The sequence below is a fragment of the Spodoptera frugiperda genome, chromosome 22, assembly GCF_023101765.2.
Source record: "Spodoptera frugiperda isolate SF20-4 chromosome 22, AGI-APGP_CSIRO_Sfru_2.0, whole genome shotgun sequence".
NCBI classification, from domain to species: Eukaryota; Metazoa; Arthropoda; class Insecta; order Lepidoptera; family Noctuidae; genus Spodoptera; species Spodoptera frugiperda.
In genome coordinates, this window is record NC_064233.1 from 1,690,848 (window position 1) to 1,708,251 (window position 17,404).

The 17,404-nt window shown below is 36.1% G+C and overlaps 1 protein-coding gene across 7 annotated transcripts in view; it reads right to left on the minus strand.

Moving 5' to 3' along the window:
- Positions 1-3,442: 3,442 nt before the first annotated feature.
- LOC118279909 (glutamate decarboxylase) overlaps positions 3,443-17,404 on the minus strand; it is an 80,126-nt gene continuing 66,164 nt past the window's right edge. For all 7 annotated transcript variants that reach the window (XM_050702297.1, XM_050702296.1, XM_035599752.2 and 4 more), the window contains 5 exons: positions 16,708-16,775; positions 11,797-11,875; positions 8,117-8,266; positions 7,222-7,416; positions 3,443-6,729 (listed from right to left, as the gene is read on the minus strand). In XM_050702297.1, coding sequence (XP_050558254.1) covers positions 6,547-6,729; positions 7,222-7,416; positions 8,117-8,266; positions 11,797-11,875; positions 16,708-16,775 — 675 coding nt within the window. In that variant the 3' untranslated portion in view covers positions 3,443-6,546. The remainder of the gene's footprint in view (positions 6,730-7,221; positions 7,417-8,116; positions 8,267-11,796; positions 11,876-16,707; positions 16,776-17,404) is intronic.

Here is a 17,404-nt window from a genome sequence, read left to right on the forward strand (position 1 = left end):
GTTGACTGACAAAAATATGTATATACAAGGAATTATCTTAGAAGAAAAAATGATTAAATTGTCAAAAGTATTTAAAAAATTACGTATTTTTGTCTGCAACTGTATTTTGAACATTAATTTCGAATCTACATTCCCCGTTACGCTTCTATTCTCTCAAAAATAAGAAAATTTTCTCAAAATATAAGCTGACAGTGTTACAAGCACTAAAATAAACCGAATTCAATGATTATTTTTTCGAAAATAATGTTATGAAGTTCAAATGATGAATTTTAAGCATTTTGTTATGCGTTTAAAATGATATCGATGTGAATGTTACAGTTATTCGCGAATTTATTAACACTTGTATATGTAGGAAGGAAATAGAGAAAAAACATTACATATTTTCCTAATTATTACTTGATCGTTCGGATATTTGACAACCGGCTATCAGTTTTACCAGCCCAATGTTCTAATGTCTCTCTGTAGATACTATGGTTGCGCCACTAGTCAGATGGCCAGTTTTAATAATGATTACTGCCAGGCTACTGAGGAACACAACACAAAAAAAGTAAGAGGCGCTATGAAGTGTTTGCCTAGCACTCTTTAGGTACAATCCCCCTCTTGATTACTGCTCATACTAGTTTTAATACACTTCGCGAGTAACTGTCTACATTACACCAGATACGTTATTTTAATGTGAGATTCTTAGGCAACTATGGAATTATATTGTTGTGGGGCGATCTGACCATGTGTGCCCAAACGATCTTGCCTACAGTATCTTTGAAATGAAGCATATCCATTAGTAATGTTTGTTTTAAAGACGTCGTTGGGCGATGGTCTCCTTGCCTCGAACAATGGCCCGGCCGTGGGCGCGATCTTTTGTACTAGTTTATATATTGAGCCTTTTTGATTATATTGCATTTTTTGTTGATTAAATCATGTTATTTGATTGTCGTAGCGACGGAGCGAGTGTCACGGCTCCTGTTAGTGATTGCACTTGCCAAATATGTTTTCAAAACATTGACTTTCAAAGCATTTTTTATTCGGACTCGAAATGTAATGTGTTTGTGGAATCACTAACACGACCGTAGGAGAGTACCCACTGTGGTAGTTTTATATTCCCGGAGAGAGGGACCAGAGGGCGTTCGATGTCTTGGTGAGGCCTATCATGTATCACACGTGGTACTTGTGGCCATCACGACATGCGAGCCATTGATTAAAATGAATTTTTGTTTCCAAAACCCAACTTGCAAGTTGAGCATCTCATGCCATCTTCACACCAAGAGATATAGTCCAACTGACTCGGTGGACTGCATTTTATTTTTTATTTTTACTCTGGTAACACTGTATCGTTCGATTATATCTCTGGTGTGGCCAGCGCTAAAGTTGAAATTTTATCTTATACAATTGTAATATTTATCTGTGTTACTTATAAAATTTATTGACAAAAAACGATGTTTTGACTATAAACGAATGTCAGTATCCAATGAATTCGAATTTAATCGATTAAAATGAATTGTAAACTTCTTTTTAGAAGTCGATTAACTTTTTTGATAAATTAAATGAAAATCTCATCAATTCGTACGATATCAAGATGAATAGTATGATTGTACTAAACAAATCAATTTCAGCTTCAGCGCGAGAGATGCTCTAATACAACACCTCATAACTTTTTCATAGAAAATGATATTTTATTGTTTTAAGTCAAAGATACAGTTTTATCAACAACTTTATATAAAACAATGATTTTAAACGTAAAACGGAAGGGACTGCTGTAATCATTAGTTTGCAAACAAATCTATTTTTAAACCAGAAGAGATGTCTTGATATTTTTAACGAAATGTTCAATAATGCATGTAATGATTATGCAGTCTCTTCATATTTTCTTGTAATGAGTTATAAGTGAACCCTGGTGGCAAGTATAGTATTGTTCGCGTACTAGTCTAAGTGATACAGCGCAGCGCATGTCTATATTTGTCCACGAGGATGCTCCGATATACAGAATGTTAAAATGTTTAGTTAGAACGACTTTGTATGGAAGTCGGCTACGACTCGGGTACATAGTAAGTAAAAGTGGGTTTTGCTCAAAGTGTGGATCTATATTAGCAAGTCACGTGCAATATATAGCATAATTATTATTTTGTTTCCAATAAAACTATTAAAAATCGATTTTTTTGTGTTTCTTTTTATTACCTTATACCTTTACATCACACAAAAGAAATGGTCAATGATACTGTAGTTAGAAATAAACCTTCGACTCTCGAGAAGTCGAACCTCCTGGTAATTCAAAGTTCTCACGAGGTCCTTAGAAAATCACTTTATATTTCGTAGTAAATTAATACACCTTATACACGTATCCCTGGTTTCTGAAGATACCAGTTATACTGTCACTAACTATCGATTGAATAAAGTTATGGAAAAGAGAAGAGAAGATTTAAAGTTCACCAAAAATTATGACATGACACATCTTACGCAGTCGCCGCGTCCACTCTATTCCACTCTGGGCTTAGTTACTGCCCATTTCATGGGGGGTCTCAATACACAAAACCCCAGGTCTGGTCAAATACATACAGGTAGCTTTTTACTAGCTTAATCTAACTAAAGAAGTATTGAAGTTTATTTTTAATATTTGAAAATCTTACAATATCTCAGAATCCTAAAAGACTACTACATGTCATGCATATTTTTGTTGATTGACCTTAGCTGTTATGGTACCGTTCATATTCTATGAATTCAGTAAGTTTAAAAGGTAAAACGGCGTTAATATTATTTATTTGTTTAAGACCTGTTTCGCCAGCGGATAAGACCCATTAATGACTATTAAACTCCCCAACGCAAACTGCATACAGTAAAACGGGGTGAATGGGGATCGAGAGGTGAATAGGGACAGAAGAGAGGTGAATAGATACTACGAAGAATTTTCCTATACCTATTCACCCCTCTTCTGTCCCTATTCACCTCTCGATCCCTATTCACCCCATTTTACGGTACTTGTATTTCCACCAACATATAGTCCGATGAATCAAATGTGATGCTCGCTCGACAAATCAAATGATCAAGTCTTTATTGGTGGTTTTTTTCCTGTTTTTTGCTATGATATAAGCCATTGAACGAGCTGACGGTAAGCAATTGTTGCCGCACATGGACACCCGAAACACCAGAGGCGATACAAGTGCGTTACCGGCCTTTGGGAGTTAGGAATTTAAGGGTTGTTGTAGGAATCTGGAATTGGGAAGGGTTGTAACTGGACCTTCGGTAAGTTCACTTAAACAACGCAAGCGTTGTTTCACGTCTGTTTTCGGTGAGGCCGTGGTATCATTCCGGACGAGCCGACCCATTCGTGCTGAAACATGGCTCTCCCACACTATAAAAGGATTGCGTGTTGCTAAGCACTTCTCGCTCATTAACCCTTCCCCGGTAGAAGTCTTTATTACTGTAGGATTAAATAAATAAAACGACCACAAACTAACAACAATACCATTTATTTGGTTATACAGATTTTTACATATAGCAACAATATTAGGATAGTTTTACTAATCTTGTCTCACATTATAAGTGATCAAAAAGTGAACAGTATATTGCCTCTAAATGCTAAACCTTTCGAAACACTAATTTATATATCTAATACGATACATACGTCTATATATCCATATTATATTCCAAATTAAATCAACAAACATTCAATAAATGGAAGACATTTTGGAAGACTTTGAAACTATAATCAATATTTAGTATTTTGACATTGAAAATATATTTCCCTTATTTTATATTTACTTACAAACTACGCAAAATGGAAGCACTTAGATTTTTTTGTTATAGTGACATCTATGGATCGAGAAAGTAAACTACACCGCTAGCGCACTGCCATCTGTTATCGGATAGAAGAAAGAGCAAGAATGTCACTTGACGGAATTTTTAAAACGAAGCACGTAGCTAAACTAATTAGCAGTAACCGCGCTACATATTTACACGTATTAATTTATTAATTTGACTGATAGTGCCGTTTCAATTTAGAACTAAATACATATTATAATTTTTCACAATCTGCTATTGATCGCTAGAATGCTAACACGAAACAAAAGCCAAAGTACTATTCTCTATCTTATATTAAGACATCACTCATCACTCTCATTCTCACTCACTCATCCTCTCACACACTCAAACGGAGATAATTTTTCTCCCTCACAAATTATTCTACTGTTTCTATTGTCATCGTCACATCGTATTTTTTCGTATATGTACATTCTTATCTTATAATTAGTTTACACAACTCAAAAATAACAATAACAAAATAAGTAATATGAAATAAGTGACTATCAGTAAGCATTAAGAGAAAACAGAAACTATCTTATGCGTTGTATAATTCAGAAATGAGAAATAAATTAATTTTTAATACATAGAATACACTAGGAAATGTGCTTAAATAGAAAAACTCAACAATGAATAAAACAGTTTAACTAATTATTCTAAACTTACATCTAAACATCGAGACACAGTTCTACAACACTGATAAAAAGAAAATTCATAATTTATTGCGTTGTTACACATGAAATCATCCATCTTATCATTATTTAATATACCGCCATCTCTTGCTGGAAATTAAAACTATTAGTTTAACTATACAGCAACAGATGGCGCTACCAATTTTATTAAAGTATTTTTTATTTTAATTTAAATGTCTCCGAGACGTGCCTTTGGCTGTAAAGAAAAATATTTTATTATTTTCAACAAGCACCGAAAAGCTGTAGTACTACAATGCGCTTTACAACATATAAAATTTAACAATACTCTTTTAATTGGCAAAACGGGAGATATGTCTTGTATATAACGTGATTTTGACATCAATAAATATATATTTATACTTAACATACATGTTTATACAGAGTGAATGATATAAAATAACAGTTTTTGATATTTTATCCTAAACAAACGTATCATTCACTTCGTACGCTACGCGTTTTAATTTGTCTAAATAGATAAATAGTTTGCAAAATATAATTTCCTAGCTCTCGACATAAAACACTCTCATATTTCAATGTATAGCTATCGATCTTTGAATCCTGTCTGTTGGACGATCTTACATATAAATGGTGGGCAGTTTACCGACACACGAAGCTGATGTTTTACAAATACTTTCAAGTCAACGATCGATGTCTATTTATTTACATTTAATCTCTTATTAAGTACATAAATAGGGATTATTCGTTCCAAACTATAATAACTAGAGATCACTCATTCACCACGCACCGTGCATCACTCGTACACACTCACAGACATAAACATATATCTACTACAATAATATAATAATATTTTTTTTCAAGTTCAACAACATTACCAATAAACAGTCAACCGAAACAACTACACATACATCTGGCCAACACGACATATTGAGCTTAACACCACTTTAATATTATATACCTCCTATATCATAATACTTTATCGTCTAACAATATTTTAATCGAAAATTTATTTTCATTGTCAACATATTAACGTCAAAATATTATATATCATATATATATTTATATGGGAAGAGAACCAACAATATTCAATAAATATATTCTTTAATAATTTATAACGAAGAGACGGCTTGAGACTCTCTTATATAACATTCTAAGTTAGAATTAAGTTGTTTGGATACAGTGGACCGCTAGAAGAAGGAGGTGAAGAGATTTCGTGTGAATTCTTAAATACATCGATACAATGTTGTAAATATCAAGACAATGTCGCTATTTAATGTTGCTGAATTATTCTAATTTATTAACTCGAACAATGTCAATACACATCAAGTTGAGGACTGGTCAGAGAAGCGGGGTATCGCTATTTTACATTAAAATTAAATAAATGTCGTTGTTGATTTTACTAAAATACTCTACAACGACACTCCAAAACATGTCGAGTTGCTAATCAAATAATATTACCGAATGTATTCCTAAACGTTTCTAAAATTAGCTAAGAATTTAAAATTTCCTTATTCGAACGAACAAGACACATTCGGCTAATATAAAAATCCATTCAAAAACCAATCAATTCCATTGTCTAGTAAAACGTTCAAATCGACAGTAAAATATTCAATTTTAGTAAAATTACATGAAACTTAGTTGAGCTACTCCTCAATAGATGGCGTTAGTGAAGCGTGTTGAGTTATGAGTGAAAATTCTGTCCAGTCTCCAATGCACACCTAATGCAGCTATGCGTTTTTACAGCAGATAACACCTAGACAAATAAATTACTATATCATTCGATACATGTACGTAACATATAATATTAATTCATGGTTATAATTTTGGTATCGGCGGAGAGACGCTTCGCAAACACACCACACTTCAGTGTGATGTAAGGGATATCTAGACACAGAGATAATTAGACACGTCACATGTACGCTCCAACATCCACGGTAGACCATTTTCCACTCAATACCTTTGCTTATAAGACTCAAAACTGGTTAACCATTAGCTAACTACATTTCATTCAGTTACCAAAATCTCTCATTCAATCAGTTTTAACATGTGACACAAAATGAAGGTAAGTCTCCGCCGTAAAACCAAAATACGTTTAGATTTAAAGCTTTTAGTCAACAACGATGTCTTGGCCTAGACGATCCATTTCTGAGAGCATGAAATCGACGTCTTTCTCGGTGACGGCTGCTGAGGATATGATGCTGCGGAAGAAGTTGGGACGGCGGTCGTCGGGCTGGTAGCCCACCATCAAGGTACCGGACTGCATCATTTTGCCCTTGAGCTTGGCGCATACCTGGAAAAGTTTGCGGTGTCAGATACTAGATGGCGTTAAATGTGTTTTTTGAAGACGTCATATTTTATTTCACGATTGCATAAAATACAGTTATGTTATGCGTGTCTATAAACAATTTAAGTTTATTTTTACATTGCCCGATCTAGGAATGAAACCTTCACTTTAATCAGTAATTCCATGGAGCTATTAGTTTTCTTAGGCATTTTAATCACGCAGAATTTCATACTCTTCAACTAATGGTGTTTTAATGATGTACAATAAAGTCTATTCTATCTATATACAAAAAGAAGATACATCAGAATTGCTATTAAATTTTGCAATTCAGTTTCATATAAAAGTGTACGAAAATGAAGTTAAAATATGCCATACTTTTTTTATATATTTTTATCTTTTTTTTTTAGGGTAATTTTGAACGGATTGTGATCCTTTTTCGTTTGTAAAAACATGTCTTTATACACTTAAACAGAGATAAACAATAGATCACCAACATACCTTGCCCAGCTTGATCTCCTTGTGCGCATCATGCGGCAGGCCGCGCAGCTGCTTGGGCAGGTACCAGAAGGAGACGTTCACCATCTCGGGCTCCAGGATGAGGTGGAACTTGTCGGGCTGCTCCTTGATGCGCCGCACCTGGTACTCGGCCAGCTCCATCAGACGGTCCATGTGGCGCTCGAAGCCTGATGTGCCCTGGGGAGTTGAAGGTTTTTGTGGAGGTCGGGTAAACAAACAGACATGACGAATCTATAAGGGTTCCGCTTTTTGCCATTTGTCTACGGAACCCTAAAAAGGTAGACTTATAACGATACAAATGTTTATTTTTATGTTTGAATGTAATTTTTACCATAATTTCGATTTAGCCACAGTCTATTATAATATCTCGTGCTGTGCTCTCTCAAAATATTGAACAAAGCTGTCAGAGCTAATAGCTTGTCTTTAAGGAATACAATAGGTAGAATTTTGGGTAAGAACTTCAAAAATAGTAGATACAAAAGTGCAATTTCAACTAAAGTAACTAGTTGGGATTAAATTGCGTATTGCACATTAACAAGTATGGAGAAAACTCTTGATATTATTTTACCTATGTATGTAGATTTTTGCGTATATGTATGGGTACGATGTTTTATAAAAAAAGAAACAGAAGTAAGACTGCTTCACCACCAGAGTTGTGTTATGCTTCGTTGCTGTGGATGTGTGTGGCTTCCCTGATATCGATACATCGCATACTCGAGCTGCACATCCTCCTCAGCTTCCACGCACAGCTTCATAGATTAGTATCGGTGGAAACGGTCACATTTTGTAGCTTAGCTATTACATCTTCGTAGCATAACTACACAGCACATCTCTACTGGAAAAGCTCCTACAGACTGGTAAGATATCCCCTGCCTACCTTGCCGCGCCACTGCAGCCACAGCTTGAAGATGTCGTTGTGTCGCCCGCACTGGATCACCTTGTCGCCCGTGTCGTACTTGGGGTCGTAGATCTTGTCCGTCATGAACAGGTACTCGGCCGACATGGCGTTGCAGTTCAGCAGGATGCCCTGCAACACGGGGATTGGTAATGAAAGGAAGAAAACAGATTTATACATTGGGATATGGCGGCAAAGAAATAGACAGATCACCTGTACACTTAGCACAAGTTTGCTTTACAATTAAAGTAATCGAAACGAGAGCGCGTACGGCGGTATGATTGGTTGGTTTATTCGAGTCGGCCAATCAGAGTGCCGAACGCGCTCTCGTTTCGATTACTTTAAACGTAAAGCAAACGCATACTAAGGGTACTGATTAATTATGAGCCTTTGAAACTCGCTACACTAAAGAAGTAACGTCTAAGGAGTGACAAGTGTGTTGCCTGCCTTTGGCGGAGGATGGAGTCTCTGGAAGTGCAATCTTACAGCGAAACACATAAGCGTTGTTTTACAATAAAATAGTTTTTACGCTTTTGATTTTTCGCCAAACTGTCGTGTTATCCCGATCAAGGCAACTATAAGACGAAGCCCAATACGCAAGTTAAAAGATTTAGATACGTAGCCAGCAGTTCTTACCTAAAAAAAAGGGAAAACGTCCCTAAAAAAGAAATGTAAATAATATAAAACTTTATTTTCAGTTAAATCAAAGGTAATACCACAAAACTAGACGCTTAATCCTCTTATAAAACAAATATTAATCAACTATGCATAATCTACATAAAATAATCCTAACAACCACTACCCGTACTAATAAAATTCATAATTTAAACCACAAACAAACAGATTTAAACTCCAAAATCAGTGTTTGTACAGCCCCGTCGAGTGTACCGAGACTACACAGTATTATGTAGATGGGGTATCTGTCGCGACCAGCTGTTTGTCGAGTATTTATATGCTAAACACGGCACACCCCTGCTCATCCCCTACTCGAGTGAGGGAAGATAGATAGGTGTTAGTTGAATGAGGTGATGGGACTGATAGAAGGGAAAATATGCGATTTTTTTAAAGTAAACTACTTTTAAAAAAACCTCTGTTTAAATCACTTTGAAAGCTTTTGTTATCAAATAAGCTGGTAAACGAGCTGATGGATCAACTGATGGTAAGCAATCGTCTCCGCCCAATGGACACTTGAAATACCAGAGAGGTGTTACAAGTGCGTTTCCCGCCTTTTGGGGGTTAGGAATTTTTAAAAGGTTTTTGGGGAATCGGGGATTGGCCAGATTGCGAAGGGGGTAATTGAGCCTCACTTGCACACCGACACAAAACGCAAAGGTTTCGTTATTTGTCCAATGTGGTAGGAGATAAGTCAGATACCTATTAACGTTTATAACGGCTACACTCTTTTTTACAATTTAGGTAACGTGCAGTTTTGACTGTCCAGTTAAAAATGCTTCTCAAATTCGGACTGTGAAGTGAAATCGGAATCGATTTAATTTAGCGAAAATAACATATTCTAGAAAAAATATTTTATTTCGAACAGAAAACCAAATTCTGTCCACGCGGACAGCTAGTTGACTACTATACCATTTCAAGAGATACCCAAATATTTATTCAACAACCAGTGAAACAGCCAACAATCCGAGGGTAACTTCTCACCAAACGCAGCCTTTTCAATAAACAATAAATTGCAGAAAACCTAATAAATGACTGCTCAGTGACTCGGCAAGCGATTATAGACCTTATTGTCTAGCGAATTGTGGCTATTTAGCCTGCAAGTTATGGAGCACGTCAGCACAATATGGTTCATGATAAATTCCCGCGGCCCCGCCCACACGCCGCGCTGTTACTGTAGGGATGGGGTGGTGTCGATGTCGATAGACTGGTTCCGAAGTTATTTTGAAAAGAAAACAAGTATTTACATAAAATTTACTGCCTCGTGTTATCGAGTGGTTGGAAGTGTGATTGCCGAACAAGGGGTCTTGGGTTCGATTCCCTGTTAATGATGTCTATCCATATTTATTCACATGGAAACTTCACATGTGCGACGTAAGATTTATGACGTCATCCGATGATTTGTTCGTCTATGTGCGAATTCCGTCATCTGTCACTTGTCATGTGTCGACACAGCGACAATGCCTTCTATACGTATGACAGTAAAATCCATTTATATCGATATTGTCATGAAAATCCAAACTGTTTCGTTGATCGTGTGACCCTCGCAAGTGCGACTGCCGGATAAGGGGTAGCGGGTTCGATTCTCGGGTCGGGCTAAGTATTACTGGGCTTTTTTTCGGTTTTTCGAAAATTTCTCAGTAGTAGCACGAAGTTTGAGATTGTGTCCAGTATATGGCAATAGGCCATATGGCAATGGCCATAAATAAATAAAAATAAAAAAATAAAATAGGCTCACCCCCTATTACACGGGACTTATAACACAAATAGTGAAAAGTGGGTGTACATTACGAGTACATAGCGGCACATTATGTGTCCTAATATGCACCTCTGCCTGCCCCTTCGGGGATAAAGGCCGGGACGTTGTATGTTGTGTGTCACGATAAAAGGAAACTATCGATATATCTACCCTGGCTACATCCCTAGTCGCGTCACGCGGTACATTTAATTAAATTCCTCTTTACGACACTTGCAAACATGTGTTGCCAATTTGGGTCTACCCTTATAACAGCTACAGAGGGAAACCAACCCTCTTGCATAGGAAATAAGGCATGGAATTGAATTAGTAACATTTATTATTAGAGAGGATTACTTGTTTCTTGGATTATATACTTTCTGCTAAGAGAAATAAGGTTGATATTACTTTGAATGGAGATTTGTAAAGGAATTCACTTATTTGTTTTCTTAACAATATTAATTTATTATTTTGTGTGGGATTTATATCCGGAACCGGAATCGTGAATAAAAAAGATTTTATTCAGCCAACAGTGAAATTATCTTATTCATATTATAAATGCCAGAATTTGTATGTATGTTTGTCACACAATTTAGTCATAACGGCTAAAGGGATTTGTCTATGATCTTCCAAGGTGGTATCTTGTAATGTCAAAAGTAAATCAAATCATTCTGTCATTCATTCAGTAAATTCGTTCAAATTACTCATTTTGCGAGTAAAGTAATTTTCTTGCTTCGTTTTAAAATAATATTTTTAGGCTGAAAAGTAATTAAATGAAGTAACTACTGCCGCAATTTACGTTGTCTACTGTGTTGTGTAGTTATGAAAAGTTAGTAAATATAATTGAGATTTAAACAGGCATATAGATTGTTTTTTTGTTACTTACCTACCTATTTATTTGTGATTTGCTTATATTACGATGCACATAAACTGTTATTTAACCCACTAAACAAACTTTGAGAAATTGATTTTTTGGAATAGAGGGAGGCAAACGAGCGGAGGGATCACCTGATGGTAAGCGATCGGCGCCACCCATGGACTGGAATCCATTTCAGATTGATCACTAGCAAATTAACATACTTTAGGTCCTACGAATTTACCTTTCATCCCAACATTGTAGACCTGTGACCCTTTTATTTCTTATTTAATTAGATATTTTTATCTAGAAAGGTATGACTATCCTATCGTATCTTTACAGTAAGTATTACATACAACTAGTAGTTAAGAATGAGACATATTAGTGAATGCTACTAACCTCGTACTTGAAGTGCACGGTGGAGCACTGCAGCAGCGTGCCCATCAGCTTGTGAGGGTTCCACGTCACGGAGTCAGCCCTGTAACAATGTAGACACGTCAGTAACGAAGTTCAATTGCCAAACCGGCTTCCACCAGTGCTGTACTGTAGAGAGTAGAGTAAAAAAAGTAGAAAAACAGTAGAGACACTATATGTTAACTCATAATATATTTTTAAAAGAATAAGGAATCTAGTTTCTTGCTCGTTCTTCTCCATTCGAAGCTAGTTACTACACTGACGGTTGGTGCGGTGGCTGGGCAAACGGCTGCCGCGCAAATTGCAGCAGGTTGGATTCCCGCGTTTGTGTGATCCACAAATTGTTGTTATGAATCTAGATGTCATGTGCATAAACTTGTATGTTTGTAAACGCACAAACCTACGACTCAAGAAAAAATCCTAGTTTGGACAACGTTTTTTAAAAAAATATCTCATTGCATCAACCACCTCAAAATCACAATTAAAGGAGATGGCTAAATGACTGACCCAGGCATAATAACAAGAATACGAATTTCACGCTAACCCGTATCATTTAAATATTCACTTATGAATTATTTTGTGTTTAACTAATTCTTATAACTTGGTGAACAAAAATTAACAAAAATAAGTTTCATAATTGATTTTTTTCTGTTGTGGTTTGACATGACAACACGGAAGTAAGTACTGCAAGCTATTATTAGGACATTAGTTTCCCCGAAAATCAATTCGAAATAATTAAACGAACATCAATTTTTAATAACGGTAATATAATGACTTTTTTCTGAAACCAAATAATTGTAAATGTTTTGATCGACACAAAATATATATTTTGTATAAGATTGCACAATCTTACTATATATTTTGTGTCTGTCCTTGGTTACTTTGTGTTCATTATCTAGTATAAGAACTGTTTACCTATCTACCTCATATATAAATAACTTTCGGCTTAGGTACCTCAAAACGCCTTGGAAAAGTTCAGAGCAATGTTATATTTTGAAGTTTTTGTAACGTTGTTTGACGTAGGAGCGCTACTTTATTTTCAGGATTGCGCAGATATGCCAAGTTTCTGGACCTTCTTAACTACAAAATATCAATCTTTAATTTATGCGGCTTTATTTATTGCTAGGTACCATATTTATTCAATATTTATTTGTACGGGTTACGACGTCCATACTTTGGTTTAGCTATGTCCTTTTCCAACTATTAAACATGAGCCCACTAATGCACCCCACAGCCGCACTCCAACAATTATTATGCAAATAAATGTTAATTCAATGTGAAATACAATTTGTTGTTGATTTTTGACAAACCCAAGGTCATTAGTCAATTCACCCGCCGGGGAGTCGAACCTGGCAATTTGCATAATGCTATAATCAATTGCGAATCAACTTACCCCACGTTACCCCTTTCTATTTGCTCGAGGGGTGACAACGAATTAGTTTGATGGTAAGCAAGGGCAATGTGTGATGGGCTAGAAAACAGTCGTAGATTGCAGATTTGGAGATTATTTTTTATGAGGGTATGAGTGAAATAGGGTATAGTAAAGAGGGCGCGTTATTATTTTCTTTTTCAATGAAGGGGTAATTTTGGCGTAGTTTTGGTAATATTTTTGTTAGTTTTTTGACAAGTTAATTGTTGTTATTTTATTCTGTTAAATATTAAAATCAGTGAATCAAAGACGGATTTGTTAAAATAACTATTGTTAACTCTTCTATTGCTCTTATAATGAGCAGCGTGTGAGGACGCGACGACGTTGCTCAAACTACTCATAAGAGTCCCTCTATGATTCGAAACTAGTAGAGCTTTTCTCAGAATATTTACGTGAGTAAACCGTTGTTTTAGTTAACATTTTTTTTATATACATATCACGGGAATTAAATCAAACAACAATATTTCCTAAACGCATCAATCACTCTGCCTATAAAATACTAACATTTAATTACTTCAAGATGACAATTTACTGCCAAACTAAACGTAATTCCTAAAAACATTTTCCTTTAATTCCTTCACCGTCCCTCCCAAACAACCACTTTAAACTAAAAGTGCCAAGTAAATGCAAAATAGATCGCTGTGACACGGCAGCGAGCGAGCTAAGTACAAAGTTAAACAGAGAGTGTATCGTGCGGGCACAGTGGCGCACTCTGCCGGCGCTTTGGATTTCGATAATCCTCTGTTGTCACAGCTTTGAGGGTCGCATGGGGAGGCTGTTACACCGTAGTGTGTACTATTACAATAGTAAAATGTTAAATGTAAGATTTTTTGAAAAATTTTAAACTAGTCACAGGGCTGCGATTTTTTAAAACAGTTATGGCCTGTCACCGATAGTAGCCTTTTAGATATAGTTACGGAGTATGGGGTTATTGGGGAAACCTATGCTTCCTCTAGAAAAGAAAGGTTTGCCATCATTTCTACGCTTAGCAGTCAATTTTGAGTGTTAAATGATCAGACGCTATTGCATTATGTTGAAAAATATGTTGTATGTGACAAATAGGGATGTTTACGAAGTATAAAAATTAAAAACTCCCATTTAGTCCATTAGTCAAGTTATGAAAAAATATTAGACACGTATTTCTTTATTTTCTCATATAAGTAAGATTACAATAAAACGAATCAAAGTTTAGGAGTACGGCAAATACGTCATTTCTTCCTATAAAACGTTCATAGACGTGACGTCACGCGATATTTCAAATAAAAATACCGTCGATAGTATTTGTTTCCATAAAAAAATACGTGTCTAATGTTTTAAAATAATCTACATCTAGTCATCTACCCTATTTGTATTCTACTATTAGAGCGTTCTAATACGCTACGGTGCAATAGCCAGTACATTTGAAACTGTGGGCCGTGATAAATGAGCCCCACACAAGTGCAGACGGATGCACCGACCGACCGTTTTTTGTTTTTTATTAGTCGCAGTGTGGGGGAGTTTTAATTAATCTCTAAAGAGGTCGCATCGCTTCAGTGAGAGGGTAAGCACGGAGGGTAAGAAGGGTACTGTTTGGAACTTTTTTTTTGGGAGGTCTTTTTTGGTGTAGTTTTGTAACTAATTGGTTTTTCTTTTTGGTGATTGGATAATTATTTCAGGGTTTTTTAATGTAACATTACATTTTTAATAACTGAATAGAAGCTTTTTAAAAGCCAGTTATAATATTATGAGTCCTATGCTATGATACTAAAATTACCGTGTTTACATAACCTAGAACTGTCTCCTTTTTCAACTCGAATATCGAACCCAAGGCTCCTTGCTTCCTATTCGAAGCATAAAACGTCGCACTCTTAAGTTGCTTATTATTGTTTTATAAAATCTTTGTCTACTTTTTCTCTCTGAGTTGGAAATCGAACCCAAGACTTCCTGCTTCCCATTTGAAGGTTAAAACATCGCACTCTTAAGTAACTTTTTATCATTGTATAATATCTTTAACATTAACAAACTGAACGCCGTGGTGGTCACCAGTGACCGACGTTAGTGGAGAATTTGCCTTCAACAGTTTTCTATTGGCAGTCAAAGACTTAATAATAATTTTCTCTCTATAATAAAATACATAAACACAGCACCTCTCTCTCCACACCCGGGCACCGGATTAACGCGATCAGCTGTAACGTTCTACCCGACATCGGGAGTAACTCGCGAGATTGACATGTGAACTGCCGGCCTGCTACGAACGCTACGAGTGCTACGACCGTAGCCGCTACGAGCTACGCGTAATCCCTGACGGGTAATGTAGGGTTGGCGATATGATTTTTGTGTGTAATTATTATTTGATTAATTAATGTTGAGTTTCATCCCATTACTATAAGATTTTTTTTGTTCCACACTCAAATATGCATACATTGACATTCACATATTTTTAGTTAGGTTTTTTAATGCGTGGCACAATTTTGATTAAGAAAATCCTGATTTTAATCTTCACCTTCTCATTAAGTATTAGATTTCGTAATTATTTTAGGCTAATATAAATTTATTTTATACCTAAAGAAAATTAAGTGACCAAATACTGGTCACACATTACATGTCTTGTATTGAATCCAAGACACATTTTGACACACAAAACCTAAAAGATAACCTAAAATATTACTCCAACAATATTTTACTACACACATTTTCCGTCTCGCACCAACCCTACAACATGTGTCACACGGTCCAACGCGCGCGTCTGCTGCATTTAGCTAGATTTCCCCCCTACCCCGTCCCCCGTCCCCCTCGCTACCCCCGCCGGGCTTAGTACGAGTATACATCGGCATTTAACGCGGGACACTCATGATTGATAGGCGGTAATGGCAGCTTGGATTAATAGGGGGATAATGAGCCAGGTTCCCCGATTGTAGCCGATTGTACTTATTTCGGCTCGGGTTTGTATCGAGTGCTGGGGCAATTAGATGTGTAGGCATTAAGAATGGAGTTCTAATTGGGTGGGTGTTAAAGAAAATTGTTAGGAGTTTTTTGTTTAATGATTTTTTTAAGTAAATGGAAGAAGAGGATTTATGGTTTTTCGATGGTTTGCTAGACGAAGAAATGCCGTCGCAAACATTGGTTGTATCAATCATATATAATAATCAAAACAATTTACTTGCCGAAAAAATTTTAGCACATGACCAGGATGTTATATTGTTTAAGTTAATATAAATCTCTTTATTCCATCCAATAGGCATGCAAATATTGGGTGCATAATATTTAATTAGCTTCATACCCAAAAAAACCATAAATTTGTTATTATATTAGAAAAAAACTAATTCTTTGCCCGACCCGGGAATCGAAACCGAAACCGCTTATCCAGCAGTCGCACTTTGGACTTGATCAACGAAACCAGTGAAAGTAACACGTACCGTAGTAACTTCGACTGTGAAAAACAAACTCATATTTCTGTTAACACTTAAATGAATAATATAATATCTCACCTCTCGACGCCAGTGAGACGAGGATGGCGGTACTTCTTGGAGAACAGCAGACCGCCGCCCCACGCAGCCTGCGACAACATGGCAATGTTTTATACTTAGTATAGTAATCATATAACATGACAGCAGTCTACATATTACATGAGAAAAATGTTTACTTCAAAACATGTGCAAGTGTATCACGGTTTACTCACGTAAGTATACTGAGAAAAGCTCAAGTCAAAGAGGGACTCTTCATCATGAGCAGCGTTTGCTGTCCCTTAGTGCAGTTGAAACACTAAGGGACAGTAAACGCGTAGAGCTTTCTAAATTAAGGTTTTTTTTATGGAATAGTGGGCAAACGAGCCTATGTGTCACCTGATGGTAAGCGATCAGAGCTGCCCGTGTTGCCGTGAGTAAACCGTGATTTTTAGTTAATTTACTTATTATAAAAATACATGTAAAAGTGTGTTTGTTTCTTGGTTTGTCTTTCTTTAGATTGCAACTAAACGATTTTTGGTTTTTCTTTTTTATCTAGTTATGTAGGCGGAGAGTGATAGGTATAGGCTACGTATTTTTTATGGTATGGTAGGTATTTCACGGTCAGTTTTCTGTGAGGCCTTAGTATCACTCCGGTCGAGCCAGCCCATTCGTGCCAAAGCATGACTCTCCCATAATGATAATGATAAATGATAAATGATAAATGATATTTATTTCTGTA